This window comes from Zootoca vivipara, chromosome 3, assembly GCF_965207765.1.
Source record: "Zootoca vivipara chromosome 3, rZooViv2.hap1.1, whole genome shotgun sequence".
Classification (NCBI taxonomy): Eukaryota; Metazoa; Chordata; class Lepidosauria; order Squamata; family Lacertidae; genus Zootoca; species Zootoca vivipara.
The window spans coordinates 103,328,924-103,344,197 of NC_142586.1; the positions used below are offsets into that span (position 1 = coordinate 103,328,924).

The window sequence follows — 15,274 nt, forward strand, 5'->3', positions numbered from 1 at the left end:
CATTTTACAGTTTGGACATTTCCCCTGAGGATCATAATTCTATGGCAGAGATTGCCATTTCCCCAAGCTGGTTGCACTGTGTTGTGTAATTGGGGGGGGGGCAGAAAGTGATTCTTCTCCTACCAAGCACAACAGTAGATGGCTGTTGTGATGGTGTTGTGCTCTGCAGGTGTCTTGGGTGTATATAACTGGACACTGTCTGTGCCTTGAATTGTGAAGCATGGGCGACACATCCCTCCCCACACCTGCCTTCATAGCACCATCATTTTCTTCCAGTTTTCCTCCCAAGAGCTGGAGTGTTTGTGGAGCACTTAAGAATAATAATTCAACGTACTTGTCTCCCAAAACAAGATTGCCCCACAAAGCAACACTACCCACATCCATTGTATGGAAATTCCACTAGTGGTACAGGATGGGAGTACATATAGTCACCTGGCACCTAATAGGCACTTAATAAGCCATAATCTATGTACTGTAATATAACATTGGGGAGGGTCTATTTTTCATTGTGTATGGAGACCTTTACCACACGTGGGGAGCTGAGGTTGGAGTTAGTGCCTTGTCACATTGGACCCATGACGAACGGGGCTTGCAACTGAAGTCCCAGCTCTGTGCTGCAATGAAATCCCACTTTTTGAGTCACATTCAAAACAATATGTACCGTATCAAAACACACACACCACAATCTCAGTCTTCAGTAGGCAGCATTGTTACCTACAAAATGAAATGGAGGGCTGCACAGTACAAGTACCTCGGTTTATGAACACCAAAAGTCTGTTCATAAACTGAAGCGTTCATAAACTGAAGCGAACTTTCCCATTGAAAGTAATGGAAAGTGGATTAATCCGTTCCAGACGGGTCTGCGGAGTACTCGACCTGAAGCGTACTTAACCCGAAGCATGGGTGGTTCCGGAAGTCTGTTCATAAACTGAAGCGTTCATAAACTGAAGCGAACTTTCCCATTGAAAGTAATGGAAAGTAAATTAATCCATTCCAGATGGGTCCATGGCATTCGTAAACTGAAAATTCGTAAACCGAGGTGTTCATAAACCGAGGTTCCACTGTAATGGGGAAAGAACCCAAGACATGGTAGAAAAAAATGTATTGGTTTTAAAATATTAGATACATATCTCTTATAATCCAACAGTTGCATCATTGTTACTTATAGAATCTAGTCCAACTTCTGGCAATTCAGGAATCGCATCATGCAGTGCCTCTTCCAGTTTGAAATTCTACTGGACCCAGCTTAGCTTTGCAAATGTGTTAGCCGTATTATTGCTCTTTGTGTATCTTGGATAATTTCTGCTCCAACAATAAGAAGCCTACAGCCAGCTTTAGAGGAGAGGGCAGAACTGGAATGTAAGAAACGTTTTTGCATTGCTGAACTCTTCTTTCTCTGAATTCCAAGTTTGTATCGTTTCCGCTGAAATGCTAGGATGTGCTTGTGAAGCTGCACTTGCGGCCGGATGACCAAGTTGCAGCTACTGTGTGTGATGACTGGCACACAGTGAGGTGAACACCCATCTTCACATTGTGGCTTCTCTCAAATCCCCTGTTGAAAGTTGGCAGGAACAGAGAGGACGGGCAAGATGTTTCACTTGCATTCATCACTAAGGGTTAGGGAACCAGTATACCAGTACAGGAATTTCCACAAAGCATGTAATTCATGTCCGTCACTTCCAGACAGGAAATCATGTTGAATCAATCAATACTTCAGTATTTCAGTTGACGAGAACAGTAGCCAAATTGAAACAGTGCAAATTATAAGGTGCTGCCTGGCCAAATGATGAAATGTTTTAAAAATATCTCATTCTATCCAGAGGGAGGTTGATTAATGTTGAGCTGTTGTTGTTTATATTTTTATTTCCACCCTTCCTCCAAGGACATGAGGGCAATGTCCTCACAACAACCCCGTGAAGTAGGTCAGGCTGATAAATGATGAGGGGTTCAAGTTCACTCCCCATGCTTTGCGACTGAACAGAGATTTGAGCACTTATTTTATTGTCCTAAGTGCAGTTCTATAGCTGCTATACCAGCCTATTCCTCCTGCCCTTGAACTGTGTGCCAGCTGGTCATTATAGAAACAACGGTTTAGAAACTTGTGCCTGAGCTTTGGTTTTTATTTTCTTCTTCCCTCCCTGTCCCTGTCCCCTTGTATTAATTACAGTCATACCTCGGTTAAAGTACGCTTCGGTTTGAGTACTTTCAGTTTAAGTACTCCGCGGACCCGTCTGGAACAAATAAATCCACTTTCCATTACAATGGGAAAGTTCGCTTCAGGTTAAGTACGCTTCAGGTTAAGTACACTTCAGGTTAAGTACGCTTCAGGTTAAGTACTCCGTGGATTGTCTGGAACGGATTAATCACTTTCCATTACTTTCAATGGGAAAGTTCGCTTCAGGTTAAGTACACTTCAGATTAAGTTCAGACTTCCGGAACCAATTGTGTACTTAAACCGAGGTACCACTGTATATGCAGCCCATCTCACTGGGTTGCCCCAGCCACTCTGGGAGGCTTCCAGCAAAATACAAAAACACAGTAAAACATCAAACATTAAAAGCTTCCATATACAGGGCTGCCTTCAGATGTCTTCTAAGAGTCATAGAAGCATCCAAGGCAGCTTATGTCAACAATTCAATAAAAGCAGCAAGTAAAATATTAAAATAGAAACAGGAAACAGCAGATAATACAAAAACATCAGGGAGTTCGGGAGGAAAACAAGTCCAAATCAACCATCCTGTATGGCAGGCATCCCCAAACTGCGGCCCTCCAGATGTTTTGGCCTACAACTCCCATGATCCCTAGCTAACAGGATCAGTGGTCGGGGAAGATGGGAATTGTAGTCCAAAACATCTGGAGGGCCGAAGTTTGGGGATGCCTGCTGTAGGGGCAAAGGCCAAAAGTTAAGCAAGGACCATTTTGTGCTGGCAGCTTAATTTAAAGGAGACCTCCATTATAGCCCAGTATCTACTGTAGAATATACGACTAAGCCCAGAAAAGTGTTTTGTCAGGCATTGGGCTCATTTTTTGCATTTGTAAACACAATGCAAATAAGTGGTGCAAACTGGTGAAATATCTCTGATTTGCAAATTCAAGCATGCATGTTCATCATCTGATGTATACAGAGACAAGTAATGATTTGCACGTGTGAATGAGCCACCACAGATCTAATGTCACATTCAGAACTTTTCCTGTTGCCTCACATCGCCTCAAACCCGACACTCTTCAGTGGAGTCTGTTCACACATTCAACTGCAAGTCATTGAGTGATGAGAAATAAAGGGATGTATATATGTGCGCATGAAAAGAATCCGGCAACCCTGAGAATAAATGTGGGTTATCTGTCTTTCAGATAACTTTGGCTGCAAAAGAGCAACATCTCAAACCATTCTAAATTGGAGGTGCCCCGGCTGAATGTCCATATGATTCTTCTGAACTTTGAAGCCAGCCCAGTGTATCTTTAGGATGTTCTGTTCATCCCTATCTAGAAACTCAAAGCTAAAGGCAGGGCCGGCTCTAGGTAGAGTCCCGGTGGCGCAGTGCGCCAGGGTGCCGGGCTGGTAGGTGGGGCGCTGCGTGGCAAAGCCGCGCGGAAACCATGCTGCGCCCTGCGAGGGCGGGGGCACCGGAGCGATCTCCGCCCCTCAGCGCCAGGGCGCCCGACCTGCTCGAGACTGCCCTGGCTAAAGGATTCCTTTGTCATAATTTGACTGCCTTTTATCTGTAATTATGTGATCACTGGAAAGATACAAAAGCGGCACAGGGTCGCTTGGGGGCATTCTGTGCAGCTTAGATGAAAAACCCAGAGGGGGAACAGGATGAGTCGCTTCTGCATGGAGAAGTGAATTGTACAACAGCACCAGAGGTGAACAGGTCAGGACGGAATTCAAAACAGTAAATTTAGCACCAGTGGTTCCTGCCTTTAAATGACATTTGTGAATGCGCCCAGGGTGTATCTTTGACCTCAGAGAAGCTTTTCAGGTAATTTACCTGATGATAACTTGAGAGCCACAACCCAGAGAATTGTTCAAGTGTCTGCATGCCCAAAACTTTTAGTTTCCCACAGGGTGGATTGGATTTAAATCACGATTTAAATCACTGGTCAGTAAGACTTGATTTAAATCTTTTTTTCTTTTTTCTTTTTACAGAAACACTCATTCTTGCTGGTATAATCTTAATATTTACAACCAGATGAAGGTTTCATTTTTGGAATAATAAATTTTCAGAGTAGTTTTTACAGTTATATCAAAATTACTGATTTGGTTATACTATTACCGGTAGAAATACTTGGACAGATAGTTATGAAATTATTTTGAGGTTTAATAAGTTAACTGTTTATATTTGGACAACTTTTCTGCTGTACTTTATCGGAAGGAGAAAAATAATTCTTTCCTTAATAATAGTTTAAACAATTAATTAACTAAAACAATTAATTTAACATTATAGCATATGTATCCATGTTTGTTAACTGATGTGGTTAAACAGTTAAAAAAACCCCTTAGACTGAGTTTTAGCACACATGAATAACTTACAACAAATCCTTATTTCCTGATGAATAGCCTTTGGATTATAATGTAACTTAAATAGAAAACTGTCTTTAGAAAGATTTTTCCTCCGAAAGCATTTTTTTAAAAAATTCAATTTAAATAAAAAAAATCCATTTTAAATCCAAAAAAATCAATTTTAATAAATTTAAATTTAAATTTAAAAAATCCAATTTAAATTTTAAAAAAATCCTATTTTTTATTTTTTTAAAAAACACACATTGATTTTTATCCACCCTGGTTTTCCAAATGATAACCCTTCATGAACTACTTTTGAAATATATGAATATTTCCAGAGTGGCTTGTGATATACCTGGAGCGGGCAGTTGTAATGTATAAAAGCAAAGCATCCTGTTGAGCGAAAGCAAGTTGTGGTGAGTGGGTCTTAAGCAGCATTCTCAATCATTGCAACCTTGCAGTGGTATGGATAGTAGAAATACTTGGTTTTAAAAGGGGAAGGAAGGCACCCCAAATTGTTAGGATTTGTACAAATCCACTCATCCAGGTGGGATTCATAAATCGCCAAATAGCACATGAAAATGATTTATTGGATGCTGTTTTTATAGGTTAATATACATATCAACCTGGGATTTCCCGGTTTGATGGTCTTTCATTGGGTCATCTTTCATAGGACAGCATCCAGTAATTAGTTTCCATATATTATTATCAGGAAGTTGACAATGACTGTTTTGAGTGCGTTTGTGCACACCATAATTGTTTGGTTCAAAAGGTGACATCATATATCTCTATCTGTCTCTCTGACCCATTTCTACAACTGACAGGAGGGTCATGCCGCTGGTGGCCATACTGCTTTACAAAGTACAGATTCGTAAGGGTTCTAAAGGCTTATAAAAATAGAACTGCGCTATTTAGGGAAGACATATTTTTATGGAACCTTCAATGGATGCTTATCAAATTGAGCTGTTAATAAAAAATTTTTGCACTAGGTATTTTGTTGTTGTTGCCTTCGTTCAGAAAAGGCGAAATATTAAAACGGGTGATTTGCATAAAATACCTTTTGCAGCTTCAGGAAAAGGCACATATTTCTTTACTTTCATTTTTCACCTATGTCATAAAAGAACGCAGGTGTCTGTGCTTTGCATATTTTTCAGAACGTATGAGCTGCTTTTGAATGGTGGGACTCCCTACGAAAAGGGCGTTGAAGTAGACCCATCGATTTTGAGAAGAGGTAGAGCTTATCTTGTCCCTTATCTGAAACTGAAAACTATTTGGTATGCCCTATTGCCAGAAATCCTCTGTTATTTTATTACTTATTTATGAAATGCATGATGTTGCATAAGCACTGCACAAGTTCAAAACACAAACAGAACGGGCACGTCCATGCCAATCTAAGGAAAGGAATTATAAATAAGCAGTGTTAAAAGTGCCATTGTGTGCCTGTGGAAACTCTGATTGCCAGACGGAAACATGGCTGTCAAAGCCAAAGAGGAAAAGGAGGGGTTTAAGACATTTTTTTATAAGGAAGAAGTGTGATGTGTATTGGAATAATTAGAATTTTAACTGCAAGGGGAGGGTGAAAAGTATGACTTGATGTTTCTGATTTGGTCCTACTTAATAAAGTGAGCCACAGAGATCAGAATGAGAATAAACAGAGATAAACAGATGGAAAAAGTGCTGGAAGCAGAAACGAATGAATTACGTATTGGACAACATTTAAAAGTAATCCAAATACCGATAATGTTTGATTCTCTGCTTTATTTCTTTTTACTAAAGCCAGTGGCAGTGTTTTCCATAACATGATAACACTGAGGAAGCAGCCTCAACTTCTAGTGAAACTGAGGTCATTAAGCACCAACTCCAGAGCAATATTGAAGTAAGTGGGCAAAGTTTGCTGTTTTCTTATGATGCTTACATTGTTGTTTCAAGCTTTCTCTCATACACGAAACAAGTGTAAGAGATTTTTGGTGTATAATTTCAAAAAAATTAGATCCAAACTTGCAGTAAAGCTCTGTTATGAATGTGTGTGACAGGCTTCTGTCAACCATCAACTATTACCGTAAATACTGATGCATGTCAGCTGCCAGACTTTCTAAATACCGTACTATTGCATGCCAACTATCTAATGCAAAGTACTGGAGGAGAAAGAACAGTGTATTCCAAATGGTGACATAAAAGAGAAGATAGAATTATAGTAGATTGTAGTTTGAAGTAACATAATGCAATATGGAAACATTTCGAGCAAATGAAAAGTGTCCCCAGTTTGCATATTTTAATGTTTTTAATAGAAAATGCAAGGATTTCCTCCCCTTACCCTGTCCCGATGGGAGAGAATAGGAAATGCCTCTTCAAAGAAAATTTGAAAATAGAAATCTGATTTTTTTTTTACTTAATGGTGCCTGCCTAGGAACATAGGGGTTGACACAAATTAACTTTACATAAAAGAAAAAAAGTATAGAAGGTAAAATTCATGCCCCCTACAGTGTTGGACCTTTTAGTATGTTGTGTAATATACCCTAGAAACAGAGAGTATGCCCCTCTCCCATGGTTAGGCCTTGAGTCACAAAAGTGCAATTTAATGTGTGAATTGCTTAATAGCCAAGAAGATTAAAGCAGTAGTTCACAGTTGGTCAGAATGAAGTCCATCTTAATACTACAGGTGAAACTCGGAAAATTAGAATATCATCTCAAAGTGCATTTATTTCAGTAATGCAACTTATTATTATTTATTTTTCTTTTAATTTTTACAAATGCTTTCTTTTGGAAATTCCACAGTAATAAAACAAATAGTTACAATAATACAAAAATAAACAAAAATAAACATCGCTATTACATTTCATTAATTACATTCCATTTATAATTGACCCGCCTAACGACAAATAATTACAATTACAACAAACAAAGGCTTGGCATATCTTGCTTTGCATGTCATGCGTCTGTCTCATATATTGGTTTCACCTTTTAAATTGCGTTACTGAAATAAATGCACTTTTCTGCGATATTCTAATTTTCTGAGTTTCACCTGTACTGCATTCAGAAATCTTGCATGTTAAGATGTACTAAAATATTTCAGGAGTAATTTTTACTGACAACATTGTTTTTATTTGTTCTTTTTTTAAAAAAAAACCCAACAACAGTCTGCTACCAGAAGTATTAATTGGCAGCATGAGCTATATACACCTTTTATTATTTTATCGTCAGATTCTTGGTGATGTGCTCCTCCGGGACAGACCGAACATGCAAAATGCAGGTAAGGAAGTCTGGTAATGTTTGGGTGGAAAAAGCAGCAGCTGCTTTCTGTGCTTGCCATGTGTGTGAGAGAGGTGTCACACCCCACCATATAGCATGCACTCTGAGCTCCAAGTAATCTCTTCTTCTTTTGTAAAGCAGGAGAGGGCCAACTTCAGTTTGGCATAGTCTGCTCCACCAGTGCCACCCCCTTCCCCAAACCCCATGGTCCAGCATTTCATATAAATGAATGCATTCTCAGGAACTCTGAAACAGTTAAAGAAGTAACCCGCAACCCGCACTCTTCATTAAGAGCATAGGTAGTTATTGCAAAAATGCCCTACCCGGCACTGCAGTTGGTTCAGGCCTGGCTCGCCCATTGACTCTAGTGGCGTGTTGCGCCATGGCGCCTGGGCGATCGGGGGCGCTGAGGAGTGCCTCAGCAAGTGAGGGAGCTGCACAGCGGCCTCCATTTTCCCTCCACCAGCCGCGCCGGGAGAGCAGGGAGGTAAGCGAGCGGAACAGGGGCATTAGGACCCTGTTCCACTCTGCAGCGCCAGGGTCATCCCTCACCCCGGCGCTGAGTTTCATTGGTAGAGGCGATGCCACATGGCAGCACCTCTATCAATGAAACGCAGCGCCCTGTTGGCGGGAAGGAACGCAGCCCCTGTTGGTGCAAGGAAACGGCCGTGGACCCAGCAAGCGCCGGAGTCGCGGGAGATGGCCAGGAAGGCCCCGGCGCGGCCCGGCCTGCCCAGGCACCCCCGGCCCGCTGGGAGAAGGGAGCATGGCCATGCGGAGCAGCGGCGCCCCCTCCCCTCCTCAATCCGGCATTGGACAGGCGGGCGGCCTCCGGCACAGCGCGACCCCGCTGTGAGGTGCGGGGGCCGCTATGAGGCTCCCCCTGCCCCCGCCGCCCGGCACGCCAGGTAAGAGCTTTCATTTTTTTTAAAAAAAAGAGGGGGGCGCCCGAGGGTTCCCTGCACCAGGGTGCCCGATGACCTTAAGACGGCCCTGAGTTGGTTTGCAAGAAATCCAAAAATTAGCAGGGGTTACATGTTCAGTGAGAACCTGTGTTTTCTCTTTCACCTAAAAATGCTTCTGGTACAAGGGCACGACAATGGCTTAGTTATGGATGTGATGCTAAGCCAAACCCTAACTAACTGTGCAAGTACCTGTCATAAAAATTGCAGTTGCTTTGCTCCTCTGGTTAACATGCTACTCTGAGCTGGGCCATGGTTTGGCTTAGTGTTATGTCACAAATGGTTTTGCTTGTGGTTTGTCACACTCCAGGCAATCTATGAGCAGTAAGCCAAGAACAAATCTTGTCTAAATCTTGTGGTTTGTCTGATGTTTGTCTGTTTGTGTGACAAACCACAAGCCTACAGTAGGTTCAGACATAGCACTAAACCAAACCAGGAAATATAGCAGCGGCTGGGATAGGAGAAGAACGAAGAGCCATCATTCTGAGTGTGAATACTTGCATCCTTGTGTGCTCATGCTTGGCCATGGTTTAAATTAGCATCATGCATGAACCAGGCCAGTGTTTCTCAGCCAGTCTGAGTATATTTAAACAGCATGGGAATGACATTGTTCTGTCAGCAGCAGTTAAAACACATCCCTGCACAGTAAGTCAACATGTCCCTGACAATCCCCAGACATTTTCCTATGTTTCTTTCTTACAAATACATTTCTAGTGAAGTGAAATAAGGATGCAGCTATAAGAAGTGTTTCCACTGGAAATTATCAGTGCATTTTCCATGGAATCATGTGATCATGGTATGGATTTCAGATTGTGCCTTGACCTTTCCCTGGTTTTTTTTTTAAAGGTATTGTGTAAACTTCATGTTTTAATCTTAACAGGAGTCCTAATTTCAAGAATAATGTGGAACTTACTATATTTTTTGCTTTTTATAATTCAACCCGTTAAGAAAGGTGTAGTTAAAAGTCCTGAGACAAGGGAATGCATATTTATTTCCCCTCTTTAACCTACCTCCTGTTTGTCAAAGAAACATGTTCGCTTCTTTCAGGGAGAGCAGGCTTCCTCCAGAGTTGTTTTTTGCACTTTTGCATCTTACGACTCCATTCCTCCTATTGTAACATGCATACTACTTGCTGTGCCATTGTCATTTGTTGTTGTTTAGTCGTTTAGTCGTGTCCGACTCTTCGTGACCCCATGGACCAGAGCACGCCAGGCACTCCTGTCTTCCACTGCCTCCCGCAGCTTGGTCAGACTCATGTTTGTAGCTTCAAGAACACTGTCCAGCCATCTCGTCCCCTGTTGTCCCCTTCTTCTTGTGCCCTCAATCTTTTCCAACATCAGGGTCTTTTCCAGGGAGTCTTCTCTTCTCATGAGGTGGCCAAAGTATTGGAGCCTCAGCTTCAGGACCTGTCCTTTCAGTGAGTCCTTTCAGTGATTTCCTTCAGAATGGATAGGTTTCATCTTCTTGCTGTCCATGGGACTCTCAAGAGTCTCCTCCAGCATCAGAATTCAAAAGCATCAATTCTTCGGTGATCAGCCTTCTTTATGGTCCAGCTCTCACTTCCATACATCACTACTGGAAAACCATAGCTTTAACTATATGGACCTTTGTCGACAAGGTGATGTCTCTGCTTTTTAAGATGCTGTCTAGGTTTGTCATTGCTTTTCTCCCAAGAAGCAGGCTTCTTTTAATTTCATGACTGCTGTCACCATCTGCAGTGATCATGGAGCCCAAGAAAGTAAAATCTCTCACACTGCCTCCATTTCTTCCCCTTCTATTTGCCAGGAGGTGATGGGACCAGTGGCCATGATCTTGGTTTTTTTGATGTTGAGCTTCAGACCATATTTTGTACTCTCCTCTTTCACCCTCCTTAAGAGGTTCTTTAATTCCTCCTCACTTTCTGCCATCAAGGTTGTGTCATCAGCATATCTGAGGTTGTTGATATTTCTTCCGGCAATCTTAATTCCGGTTTGGGATTCATCCAGTCCAGCGTTTCGCATGATGAATTCTGCATATACAGGTGAAACTCGGAAAATTATAATATCGCCAAAAAGTGCATTTATTTCAGTAATGCAATTTAAAATTCAAAATATATAAGATAGATGCATGACATGCAAAGCAAGATATGTCAAGCCTTTGTTTGTTGTAATTGTAATTATTTATCATTAGGTGGGTCAATTATAAATGGAATGTAATTAATGGAATGTAATAGTGATGTTTATTTTTGTATTATTGTAACTATTTGTTTTATTACTGTGGAATTTCCAAAAGAAAGCATTTTTAAAAACTAAAATAAAAATAAAAAATAACAAGTTGCATTACTGAAATAAATGCACTTTTATTCTAATTTTTCGAGTTTCATCTATAAGTTAAATAAGCAGGGAGACAATATACAGCCTTGTCGTACTCCTTTCCCAATTTTGAACCAATCAGTTATTCCATTTCCAGTTCTAACTGTAGCTTCTTGTCCCACATAGAGATTTCTCAGGAGACAGATGAGGTGATCAGGCACTCCCATTTCTTTAAGAACTTGCCATAGTTTGCTGTGGTCGACACAGTCAAATGTTTTTGCATAGTCAATGAAGCAGAAGTTGATGTTTTTCTGGAACTCTCTAGAACTCTCAGCTGGAATATCATCACTTCCACTAGCCTTGTTATTAGCAGTGCTTTCTAAGGCCCTTTTGACTTCACTCTCCAGGATGTCTGGCTCAAGGTCATCAACCAAACTACCTGGGGTGTACGAGACCTCCATATCTTTCTGGTATAATTCCTCTATGTATTCTTGCCACCTCTTCTTGATGTCTTCTGCTTCTGTTAGGTCCTTTCCACTTTTGTCTTTTATTATGGTAATTTTTATACGAAATGTTCCTTTCATATATCCAATTTTCTTGAAAAGATCTCTGGTTTTTCCCATTCTGTTGTTTTCCTCTATTTCATTGTATTGTCACTTGTTGTTGTTGTTTAGTCGTTTAGTCGTGTCCGACTCTTCGTGACCCCATGGACCATAGCACGCCAGGCACTCCTGTCTTGCACTGCCTCCCGCAGTTTGGTCAAACTCATGTTCGTAGCTTCGAGAACACTGTCCAACCATCTCGTCCTCTGTCGTCCCCTTCTCCTAGTGCCCTCCATCTTTCCCAACATCAGGGTCTTTTCCAAGGATTCTTCTCTTCTCATGAGGTGGCCAAAGTATTGGAGCCTCAGCTTCACGATCTGTCCTTCCAGGGAGCACTCAGGGCTGATTTCCTTAAGAATGGATAGGTTTGATCTTCTAGCAGTCCATGGGACTCTCAAGAGTCTCCTCCAGCACCATAATTCAAAAGCATCAATTCTTCGACGATCAGCCTTCTTTATGGTCCAGCTCTCACTTCCATACATCACTACTGGGAAAACCATAGCTTTAACTATACGGACCTTTGTCGGCAAAGTGATGTCTCTGCTTTTTAAGATGCTGTCTAGGTTTGTCATTGCTTTTCTCCCAAGAAGCAGGCGTCTTTTAATTTCGTGACTGCTGTCACCATCTGCAGTGATCAAGGAGCCCAAGAAAGTAAAATCTCTCACTGCCTCCATTTCTTCCCCTTCTATTTGCCAGGAGGTGATGGGACCAGTGGCCATGATCTTGGTTTTTTTGATGTTGAGCTTCAGACCATATTTTGCGCTCTCCTCTTTCACCCTCATTAAAAGGTTCTTTAATTCCTCCTCGCTTTCTGCCATCAAGGTTGTGTCATCTGCATATCTGAGGTTGTTGATATTTCTTCCGGCAATCTTAATTCCGGCTTGGGATTCATCTAGTCCAGCCTTTCGCATGATGAATTCTGCATATAAGTTAAATAAGCAGGGAGACAATATACAACCTTGTCGTACTCCTTTCCCAATTTTGAACCAATCAGTTGTTCCATATCCAGTTCTAACTGTAGCTTCTTGTCCCACATAGAGATTTCTCAGGAGACAGATGAGGTGATCAGGCACTCCCATTTCTTTAAGAACTTGCCATAGTTTGCTGTGGTCGACACAGTCGAAGGCTTTTGCATAGTCAATGAAGCAGAAGTAGATGTTTTTCTGGAACTCTCTAGCTTTCTCCATAATCCAGCGCATGTTTGCTATTTGGTCTCTGGTTCCTCTGCCCCTTCGAAATCCAGCTTGCACTTCTGGGAGTTCTCGGTCCACATACTGCCTAAGCCTGCCTTGTAGAATTTTAAGCATAACCTTGCTAGCGTGTGAAATGAGCGCAATTGTGCGGTAGTTGGAGCATTCTTTGGCACTGCCCTTCTTTGGAATTGGAATTGGAATTGTCACTTATGTTGTGGCAAAGGAGTGCTAGGTGTTGGTGGGGAAACAAGGCTCTGAGAAAATGCTTTCTGAAAACTGGTTTTAGAAAATCCACCAAATTCATGGATGAGCAGAGATTGGTCCCATGCTGTCTGGTTCTTTCTCAATGCTCGGAGGTGTAAAATAACCGTTTTAGGAGCACCTGATATTTGCGTGACCATGCACACACACATCACCCCAAACTTGGAAGTTTATTTATTTCATATAATTTATATGCTGATTGATTGTAAAAGAAAACCCTCCAGGTGGTTTACAAAGTAATAAAACAATTAAAGCTAGAAAAAATCTCAAGCATGCTTTAAAACACACAAAATTAAAATACTAAAACAGATTAAAGTTACTTCAATAAAATTTTTTATGATGCACATACAAGTGGAAACCAACATTTCAAAATGAACTTTGCAGAAGCTTATAGTCTAAATTAAATATTGTAGAGTGTTCTGTTGCTACAGGTAATTCAGTCTTTGTGATTTAAAATACTGCTTTGGCTAACCCCCCCCCCCCAGGATATTAATTTTGTGGGCAATTCAACCACATTCTCCCTGTTTCTCCACATTCTAGCCTGTGTGTGTGTGTGTGTGTGTGTGTGTGTGTGTGTGTGTTGTAAAAAGTATCTTCAGTGGATGTTCAGAATCGTGAAAGGCCAAAACTGCCATTCACATTCTCCTGTGAATTGTTTCTGCCTCGCATTAAATGCTGCTAAATCTTTCCCAAATAACAAACACATTTTCAATCTCCCTTGCAGATTTGATTGGCAATCCAGTTTTGGCAACTTTCCCCAAACTCATGGAGCAGCCTGATCTCATGGATGCGCTCAGGGTGGGTGAAATGTATTGCTTCTCTTTCTCTTTGGCGATCACTCGTAGCCAAGTAAGATTGTCTTCTGTAAACATGGTTTTAACAATGAGTCCGTAAGTGACTGTGGAGGCCAATTCTGGATCCACATGTCCTTCCACAGTGGGGACATTGGTTTCCGGGCAGGAGTTGATCACGGTGTGGATTTGCCAAGCGTGCCTTCCTCTTAGCACGTTTCTCCCTTGCGTCCTGAGTTCGAGTGTCTTCAAAGCCCATGACACCTTTGGTAAAGGCTGTTCTCCAACTGGAGCGCTCGCAGGCCAGTGTTTCCCAGTTGTCAGTGTTTATACTTCATTTTTTTAGATTTGCCTTGAGACAGTCTTTAAACCTCTTTTGTTGACCACCAGCATTACGCTTTCCATTTTTAGGTTCGGAATAGAGTAGTTGCTTTGGAAGACGATCATCAGGCATTTCCACAACATGACCAGTCCAACGAAGTTGATGTTGAAGAATCATTGCTTCAACACTGGTGATTTTTGCTTCTTCCAGGGCATTACGATTTACAGTGTTGAAAGCCTTAGTGAGGCCAATAAACGCCGTACACAGGGGTTGGTTTTGCTCTCTGCATTTTTCTTGAAATTGTTGAGCGGTGAAAATCATGTCTACTGTCCCCCTAGAAGGCCGAAAACCATTTTGGGATTCAGGAAGGGTCACCTTGGATATTGTTACGAGATGGTTTGCTAAGATCCTTGCAAGAATTTTGCCGGCCACAGCTAATAGAGAGATGCCTCGATAGTCTCCACAATCAGTTCTGTCATCATTTTTTAAAGAGATTGATAATTTTGGCATCCCTAAAGTCTGCTGGGATTTCTTCACTTTCCCAGATTTTTTTGATGAGCTTGTGAAGTTGTTGTGTAAGTTCAATTCTGCCCACTTTGAAGATTTCGGCAGGTATCCCACCAGGTCCACTGGCTTTGTTGTTTTTCATTTGGTTAATAGCTGTACACAACTCTCCCAGATTTGGAGATACTGCAAGCTCATCTCTAACTTGTTTTTGCGGAATTTGTGAGTGGACCTCAGCAGCTACGGGAGAGTTGTGTTTGAGGAGATGTTGGTAATGTTCTTTCCAGCGCAGTGCAATAGTTTCTTTATGTTTTAGAAGTGTGATACTGTCTGCTGAGCGTGGGGACATATGCCATGATTTATTGGCCCATAGATGGTCTTTGTGGCTTTAAAGAAACTCTGTGCATCATGAGTGTCGGCTAAGTGCTGGATCTCTTGTGCTCTTTTTAATCCACCAGGTGTTTTTTAGTTCTCTGGTTCTTCTTTGAACCTCATCCTTAGCGTTGGCATAGGTTTTTTTTCTTAGTGGCACAGTTTCTATCTCTTTGCCAGATCTGAAAGGCCTTCCTTTTCTTGTCAACCATGCGTTCAATCTCAC

At 41.5% G+C, this 15,274-nt stretch overlaps 1 protein-coding gene across 1 annotated transcript in view; it reads left to right on the plus strand.

The window, feature by feature from the left end:
- Positions 1-15,274, plus strand: part of NPHP1 (nephrocystin 1) — a 38,884-nt gene that overhangs the window by 19,440 nt on the left and 4,170 nt on the right. The window contains exons 15-18 of the mRNA XM_060273063.2: positions 5,656-5,732; positions 6,278-6,377; positions 7,639-7,751; positions 13,784-13,857. Of these exons, the coding sequence (XP_060129046.1) occupies positions 5,656-5,732; positions 6,278-6,377; positions 7,639-7,751; positions 13,784-13,857 (364 nt within the window). The remainder of the gene's footprint in view (positions 1-5,655; positions 5,733-6,277; positions 6,378-7,638; positions 7,752-13,783; positions 13,858-15,274) is intronic.